Here is an 8,986-nt window from a genome sequence, read left to right on the forward strand (position 1 = left end):
TCTCTCTCTCTCTCTCTCTCTCTCTCTCTCTCTCTCTCTCTCTCTCTCATGTTATGATTTGAACACCGTCGCGACCTCTGCTGGCGACCGGTGGTACAGCGCCGCCTGAGATTCCACGTTCATTGAAGGTAAAGCGGTTAATATTTGTTCCTGTATTTTAGAAACATCTTCAGACAAAGCGAAGGAGAGGTGCTACATTTTATTGCACTAGCTAAAACGTTGTTAAATCGCAAGCTCTCAAAGCCTCCGAGGCTTCCTCGGGTGAAAGTTGAAAAGAGAGGTTGATGTTTACATTCAAAGGTGGTGGCATCAGAACTTTAACAAAAATACCAATTTTGAATCACAATCTTAAGATTATAATACTTTTTTTATCTGTCTGTCTGTCCCAATCTAGAAACTTTTTGAGTCCAATTAAATCACGCTATATATATATATATATATATATATATATATATATATAATATAATAATATATCGGTTTATTATATATATATATAATCGAGTTTCTCGAGTCGGCGGGATATTAATAAATACAATAGATGGGCTTCTGTGAGTTACAAGAAAATAATTCCATCTAGGGTTTCTGTGACGTCCTAAACTACGAGAGTGAAGGCAGAGTTTCTAAACTCTCTCAGAAACCCGAGATGGGGTTGTTTTCCTGTAACTCTCTGAAGAAGCCAGTCTGTTGTTTCTTATAATCCACGGATGCCCTTGCGATGCTGATATTAAAGAAGACGCGGTTCAGCGGGTCACTCGGGTGTTTTCTTAGGCGTTGTGTCTCGTTATCCGTTAGCGCTTCAGCTTTGTTTGCTTGCTTGCCTTTGCCTTGTTTTAATTTCCCGGTCCTCTCCAGTTTCTCTGAGATACCAACGCACCGGCTTCACATCTTTTTTTAAACGTGTTCTCATTGTGTTGATCCTTAATGAACATTTCTGTGCTGTGGGTGTGTCGAGTGATTGAAAACGAGACATTGTTGTGTTTGAATTGAAAGTGTCGAGGAGTCCAGCTGGTCACAGTTCAAGTATATTTTCCACTAGGGGACTTGTCACTTTTTGACGTCACTACTGTGGCATTGTGTTTTTTCTTCTAATGGCTCAGGATGCAGATACAGCCTTCACACATGTATTATACAGAGAATAACCAGCGACTGTACATAATCGCATGGTAAAAATACCAAGGAGATCTGTGACATCACGCAAATCCAGGCGCTTTTTACTATCTGAATTTGTCAGTACAGTAGCGTCTATTTTATTTTGTATAATACCAGCACAAAAAGAAACACACACACAAATTAAACAAATCTTTTATTTACAAAAAAAAATCACAAACGATTCATTTTTTAATAATAATTAGGCGCTGTCGGTTAGTATCTTGGATTTTTCTTTTGGCTGTCATCGGATTCATAACATTTCACTCTGACTTTTATGTTAAAAATGCAGGAGGCTGCGTTTCGTGTGAATGGCCTTTGGATGGGTCTGCAACACAGACTTTCTTCCTCGCTGTCTTCTCCGCTGTTTTTGTTACCGGCATGGTTTTGCAGTTTGGAGGAAGTACTGACCACAATTTCAGAGCTCCATCGCTGCTTGTGTTCAGCAAGGCATGAATAATTATTTTAACAAATAAGCTTTCCGTTTGAAAATTGCCTTCTTGAACTTTCAAAGCACTTTAAAACTGTCAGCTATTTTAAAAAAAGTTAAAAAAATTAGAAATGTAATTAGAAATGTCATCCCTATCTGTCGTCAGAATAAGGATTACAGGATAGTGCTGTCGTCACAATCGGGATTACAGGATAGTGCTGTCGTCACAATCGGGATTACAGGATAGTGCTGTCGTCACAATCGGGATTACAGGATAGTGCTGTCGTCACAATCGGGATTACAGGATAGTGCTGTCGTCACAATAAGGATTACAGGATAGTGCTGTCGTCACAATCGGGATTACAGGATAGTGCTGTCGTCACAATCGGGATTACAGGATAGTGCTGTCGTCAGTAGTAGCCTGTAATCATAGAATCAAGAATAGGGTTTTATAGGGAAATAGCAGTTACACTGGCATTATGACTTCAAAAACACTGTGAATGTGACGCGAATTGATAGGCTCTTGTGATGCTGAAATTTGAATATTTCTCGATTTTATTTTACGTCAAAAAGTAATACTTGAACTGTGACCAGCTGGACTCCTCGACACTTTCAATTCAAACACAACAATGTCTCGTTTTCAATCACTCGACACACCCACAGCACAGAAATGTTCATTAAGGATCAACACAATGAGAACACGTTTAAAAACAGATGTGAAGCCGGTGCGTTGGTATCTCAGAGAAACTGGAGAGGACCGGGAAATTAAAACAAGGCAAAGGCAAGCAAACAAACAAAGCTGAAGCGCTAACGGATAACGAGACACAACGCCTAAGAAAACACCCGAGTGACCCGCTGAACCGCGTCTTCTTTAATATCAGCATCGCAAGGGGATTTATGACGCCACAGTAGATGGTAATTATTTTCCTGTAACTCGCTGAAGCCCATCTATTATTGTGTGCATGTCAAATATGTCCTGAGCTTGTACAGTGGGGTGTGTGTAGTGCACGGTTATTGTATTCAATATTTAAATCCAGGAGTCTCCTTCACATTAATAAGAACATAAGAAAGTTTACAAACGAGAGGAGGCCATTCGGCCCATCTTGCTCGTTTGGTTGTTAGTAGCTTATTGATCCCAAAATCTCATCAAGCAGCTTCTTGAAGGATCCCAGGGTGTCAGCTTCAACAACATTACAATCTGTAATCGTGTGATAAGAAACGAACAGCAGTCTAACGGATGGTTTCTCATGACGACTGCTTTGGTTGGTTGCAAACGTTCCCAATATGGTTCAAGTAGAAATAATTAAACGTCAAGACAATTAAACATAATCTAACACCACTGAAGAGAGGGAGAGAGAGGTGGGGCCCCAGCACTTTTTAAACCCCAGGGCTGGGTAGTTAAAGGCGTGCATCTGCTGTTGTTTGCTGAGTGCTGTGGACACGGAGGGGTTTAGTGCAATAATCTCTTGCGTGCAAATTACATCATTCAGTTTATTGAACAGAGTCAGCTGCGGGCTGCCGTTTTGTTCTTGCGCCTCCTGTCCAATAGCACCTTTAATTGAGCTGCAATTCTCGTTAAATCCACTAGATGGCACTCACAGGCTGGATTGTCAAGCTAGGAGGGGGTGTTTCAATGAAAAAGACGCAACGGTGTTACTGGGTGCGTTAGGTCAGTGGCTCTCAATCCCAGTCCACTGCCCTGCTGGTTTTTGTTCCAACCAAGCTCTCAATTACATAATCGAACCCTTAACTGAACTCATAATTTGCCTAATCTGAGCTTTTTAAATAGAGTAGCTTATAAAAAGTTTAAGAACTTATGTTCATTATACAATTTTAACCCTAAAGTGAACATAAGAAAGTTTACAAACGAGAGGAGGCCATTCGGCCCATCTTGCTCGTTTGGTTGTTAGTAGCTTATTGATCCCAGAATCTCATCAAGCAGCTTCTTGAAGGATCCCAGGGTGTCAGCTTCAACAACATTACTGGGGAGTTGATTCCAGACCCTCACAATTCTCTGTGTAAAAAAAGTGCCTCCTATTTTCTGTTCTGAATGCCCCTTTGTCTAAACTCCATTTGTGACCCCTGGTCCTTGTTTCTTTTTTCAGGCTGAAAAAGTCCCTTGGGTCGACACTGTCAATACCTTTTAGAATTTTGAATGCTTGAATTAGGTCGCCACGTAGTCTTCTTTGTTCAAGACTGAACAGATTCAATTCTTTTAGCCTGTCTGCATATGACATGCCTTTTAAACCCGGAATAATTCTGGTCGCTCTTCTTTGCACTCTTTCTAGACAAGCAATATCTTTTTTATAGCGAGGTGACCAGAACTGCACACAGTATTCAAGATGAGGTCTTACTAGTGCTTTGTACAGTTTTAACATTACTTCCCTTGATTTAAATTCAACACTTTTCACAATGTATCCGAGCACCTTGTTGGCCTTTTGTCTAGATGAAGACATTTCTGAGTCAACAAAAACTCCTAGGTCTTTTATGAAATCTCCATCTGTTTAAAATAATTACAAAGCTCAGGAAGGATAAGTGATGCATCTATCCCATTTACTGAAGGTAGGCCTACAGTGTATAACAAAAAATAAAAGAAATAAATACATAGCTACATAAATAAATGAATGCATTTTAACCAGATATTGTTTGCTTTTTGATTAACAACCGTTACTGTAGCCTAAAACTAGTTAGCATGTGTTTGTAAACTAATATTGTATTTTGAAGTATCTGTCTGATCATGACACTATATGTGTGTGTCCTAAATATTAGGGAAAAAAAAACATAGGAAAAGAACAAGTTAGCAACGTTCTGTAATACACTACTTCCTATCTTGAGAGGAAAACGAGTTAGGAGTCCTTGTTCTGTAACACGAATTCCCCTAAACTCATACTTGGGACGCCCTGTCTCTAAGATAGGATTGGCAGCTAGGATGTTTCTGTAATGTGCACCCAGGTCTCGATTTCCCTGGCGTTTAAAAGTCAAGTTGCTATTTTCACCCTGCAGGAGACCCCTGACCTTCCCTGCCTAGGGCGGCCCATGATTGGTTGAGAGAGTTTTTAAAGACTACGGCTGGCAGTTCATTGGCTGGATTCCCAGACGGCTGTAACTTTGCTGGTATATAAGGGAAGGCAGGCTGTCTGTGAGCTCATTGGCAGCTCGGGAGACACAAGGGCAGCAGAGGGTTGCAGGCACTGTGGAGGATTGATGCAGACTTCCTTTCCATTACAGCAAGCAAATCAAAGGAGCTGAGCAGTTTTATTACAACCAGGCTTCCTTGCTTGTCAGATAAAACGCTAGCGCTGCGACCTCGCACCCTTCCAGAAACTTCTAAAGCTTGAACTCCAAGACAGCAATGGCAGCCGCCCACCGCCTAGTGATCGTGCGTCACGGGGAGAGCAGCTGGAACCAGGAGAACCGCTTCTGCGGCTGGTTCGACGCGGACCTCAGCGAGAAGGGCACGGAGGAAGCCAAGCGCGGTGCTAAGGCCTTGAAGGACGCAGGCTACCAGTTCGACGTGTGTTACACCTCCGTCCTGAAGAGGGCGATACGCACACTCTGGGCCATCCTGGAGGGCACCGACCAGATGTGGCTGCCGGTGATTCGCACCTGGAGGCTGAACGAGCGCCACTACGGGGGTCTGACCGGCCTCAACAAGGCAGAGACTGCGGCCAAGCATGGGGAGGAGCAGGTCAAGATCTGGAGGCGCTCCTTCGACATCCCGCCTCCCCCCATGGACAAGGAGCACGCCTATTACCAGAGCATCAGCATGGTGAGTGAGCAGAAGGGTATGAGGAAGGAAGAGAGGAGAGAAGGGGCGAGGGGGAGGTGAGAGTGTGTGGGTGGGGGAGCTAAGGCCGAGGGTGCTCTGGTAAGGGATTGAGGGGGGTGAGAGTGTGTGGGTGGCGGAGCTAAGGCTGAGGCTGAGTTGGAAGTAAACGTCTCCCATGTTGGTATAATGCCAGTGCGAAGGTGTGTGTCTGTGAGGGTTTTATTTCCAAGCCATTTCTGCAGAGTGTGTTGCACGCTGCTGGTTCTCTTTGCGGACGGAAACATCCGAGGTGATGCATCAGAATTCCAGAGGGAGCGTCGCTATGGCTGTGATGCACCCTGCAGGGACTGTGACTTCTCATCATGCTACAGCCCACCCTGCTGGCAAGGAGCCTGGTGATCCCGGGCAGACACCTGTAGGGCTAGACCTTCTCCTCCAGAGACTGGTAGCTTGCTGACGTCTGCTCTCAAGTTCCTGGGTGTAAAGAGTGATGTGGGGAATTGCTTCTGTGAGCGGACATTCTAAATTGGGGAGAAAATCAGGGATATAATAATTAGGTGCTCCAAATGTGAGAATCCTTGAACGGGTAGCTTGAGTCTCTGTAGATTGCATATGAACATGGTACGTGTGTGTGCGTGTGTGTGTGATTGGATGTAACGTTTGTCCTCCCCCCCCCCAGGAGAGGCGCTATGCAGGGCTCAAGCCGGGTGAGCTGCCCACCTGTGAAAGCCTGAAGGACACGATCGCCCGGGCGCTACCCTTCTGGAACGAGGAAATCGCCCCGCAGATCAAAGCGGGCAAGAGAGTGCTCATCGCTGCCCACGGCAACAGCCTGCGAGGCATCGTCAAGCACCTGGAGGGTATGCAACCATAACAACATCACCAGGAAAGATAGATTGAAACAGTGGGCCCTAATTCACATAGCTACAACCCACTTATAATACCGTATGCTGTACAGAAACCTGATAGCTTCCAATAGTGTACTGCAGCGCATACTGTAAATCAGGAAGCCAGTCTCCGCACCATTTCAGAACAGTCCTGTGCATCTTTTTATGTTGCGCACGGTCGTGGATAAAGGGTCAACGAGATCTTTCTTTTTTAGTTTCCCCATATCCAGTCAGTATGCACAGTAGGCCGCCTCTCGTATGGTATAGGTGTGCTTTTTTTATTATTATGAATTTACAGAGGCTAGGGTGTGTGAACTATGCATCAGCTGCAGAGTCACTTACAACAGCGTCTCACCCCAAAGACGCAGCGCAAGGAGTTTCAGTGACTTGCTCAGAGTCAGTGAGTGAGCCGAGATTTGGGGTTACAAGCCTGTTTCTCTAACCACTTGCCCATCCAAAGCGCTCACAATAAAACACTCCTGCACCATTTGAGTCAGCTGTACGTGTCGTGTATTATACTGTACAGCAGTGCTAGTTACAGTACAGAGTGGTTTGTTCTTTACAGCCCCTCACATTCCCAGCTGACGGCTGGCTCTATAAATACCCCGCTCTTCAATAAAGAGCACACCGGAGATTGGGTTGCGGCTGTGACCTTCGCTGAAAGGGCAGTGCATTCTGAGAGTGAGGGCGCAAAGCAGAAGAGTCTGTGCAGGCACAGGGAGGAAGGGACCACATTTACAAAGAACTGCTAGTAGCAGTCTGAGTAATACACTCCAAATCCAAATTGAAGAAAAGATTGATCTGTTTTTATCATCAGCAACTTCAAAACAAGCAAGCAAAATTATGAGGTATAGCAGAGGAGACCACTCTGCCCGTCTGGACAATCCTAAAAGATAGTGAATCTAAGTGAAGTAAACACTCTTCTCCAGTTACGCTTTCTTCAGTGATCTTGAAACGACTTAACCTTTGTCCCCGTATCTGTTTGATCGTTCAGATTAGCTCTGTCTTGAAATGCTGTTGTGTTGAATGCTGGCCTCATAGCTGACCTTCCTTTTCTCATATTCATTTCCTCTGCTTTTCATCAAGCTTGTTTTTTTTACCTTTGCTGTGATTTACAAATCAAGTGGCTAGTATTTCAGCAACACTTGCCCAATGAACCGTGAGACCCAGTGCAGGGCTCCAGTGCTCCAGTGCAGTGCTCCAGTGTTCTTGTTGCTGGTGAGAGCTGGGGTGGACCCTCTGGTGGTGTTCTAATGCTCTGCCCGGTTTGTGGCTCTGTCTCCCCCTCTCTCACAGGCATGTCTGACGCTGCAATCATGGAGCTCAACCTGCCCACTGGCATCCCCATCGTGTACGAGCTGGACGCCAATCTGAAGCCCATCAAACCCATGCAGTTCCTGGGAGACGAGGAGACAGTGCGCAAGGCGATGGAGGCCGTGGCAGCACAGGGCAAGGTCAAGAAGTAGAATGGAGGCTCAAACACAGAAACACACAGCAACCTACACAGAAACACACAGGCACACAGCCATACCATGCAAACAGACACAAACACAGACACACAGCAACCTACACAGAAACACACAGGCACACAGCCATACCATACAAACAGACACAAACACAGACACACACAGGCACACAGCCATACCATGCAAACAGACACAAACACAGACACACACAGGCACACAGCCATACAGCCATGGTAATAGTACAAACAAACAACACGTGTGTCGGTATGGCACGTTTTGTCTGTGCCATACCATGTCAAACAGACACAAACACAGATGGTACCACAGCACACAGTCTTTGTGTGTCCGTGCAAACAGACAGAAACATGTTTTGCACACAGCCATACCATACAAACAGACACAAACACAGACACACAGCAACCTACACAGAAACACACAGGCACACAGCCATACCATGCGAACAGACACAAACACAGACACACACACACAATGTGACAAACATATACAAACAGACACACTGACATACACACAGGGACACAGGAACACTGTACACAAACACATCCTTTATAACACCTCCTTTTTAAGATAATGCAATCTGGTACTTGTGGTGTTCATCTCTTAAAGAAGAAGAAAGAGAGACCGGTACAATGCACCTGAATGCATTAGAATACCTGAACTGCCACAAACTGTCCCAGTGAATCTGGAGTCATACTGTCACCCACACTGTGATGAAATATAAGAGGCTGAACCCGCAGTGCTGCTTGTCTTTGTGATGTGAGGCCAGCTCGGGGTGGATAATGATCTGTTGGGATTGACTTCACTTTCTGTACCTGATTCTTCCCAGTGTCCACGACAATGAAATAAAGGTTCATTCGACAAAGTGGTCTTCTTCTCTCTTTATTGAAGGTGTTCAGTGACGCGGGGGGCGGGCTTGGTCAGGAGCCTGTCATGCATTTCAGGAGCTTCAGTCTGCATGTGGCTGCTGAAGTCACCAGTAAATGAGTTTGGTTAAACTGCAGTCTATTTTTGTAATGGTTGACACTAATGGGCCAAGTGAGTCGCCTGCTGGCTGAATTGTTTATTGCAGTCACCTTAACAAATTGAATGCAGTAAAGCAGAGAACTCAATACTGTACTGGGGATGTGATAGCCAGCTAATTCAATACAGTCTAGTGTAGAGAACTCAGTGCTGTACTGGAGATCTGAGAGCAGCTAATTCAATACAGTCTAGTATAGAGAACTCAGTGCTGTACTGGGGATCTGAGAGCCAACTAATTCAATACAGTCTA

At 44.9% G+C, this 8,986-nt stretch overlaps 1 protein-coding gene across 1 annotated transcript; it reads left to right on the forward strand.

Annotated features, from left to right (window-relative positions):
* Nucleotides 1–4,704: 4,704 nt before the first annotated feature.
* Nucleotides 4,705–7,731, forward strand: pgam2 (phosphoglycerate mutase 2 (muscle)). The gene is made up of 3 exons (XM_041233798.1): nt 4,705–5,345; nt 6,025–6,205; nt 7,529–7,731. Exons 1-3 carry the CDS (start codon nt 4,929–4,931, stop codon nt 7,696–7,698), a joined length of 768 nt encoding a protein of 255 aa, XP_041089732.1. The 5' UTR covers nt 4,705–4,928; the 3' UTR covers nt 7,699–7,731.
* The last annotated feature ends 1,255 nt before the right edge of the window (nt 7,732–8,986 follow it).

Source organism: Polyodon spathula, chromosome 31, assembly GCF_017654505.1.
Source record: "Polyodon spathula isolate WHYD16114869_AA chromosome 31, ASM1765450v1, whole genome shotgun sequence".
Lineage (NCBI taxonomy): Eukaryota > Metazoa > Chordata > Actinopteri > Acipenseriformes > Polyodontidae > Polyodon > Polyodon spathula.

Coding starts and splice junctions, on each gene's coding strand:
- pgam2 (XM_041233798.1), top strand. CDS start 4,929: ATGGCAGCCGCCCACCGCCTAGTGATCGTGCGTCACGGGGAGAGCAGC. Junction 5,346..6,024: donor ATTACCAGAGCATCAGCATG/GTGAGTGAGCAG, acceptor CCCCCCCCCCAG/GAGAGGCGCTATGCAGGGCT. Junction 6,206..7,528: donor CATCGTCAAGCACCTGGAGG/GTATGCAACCAT, acceptor CCTCTCTCACAG/GCATGTCTGACGCTGCAATC.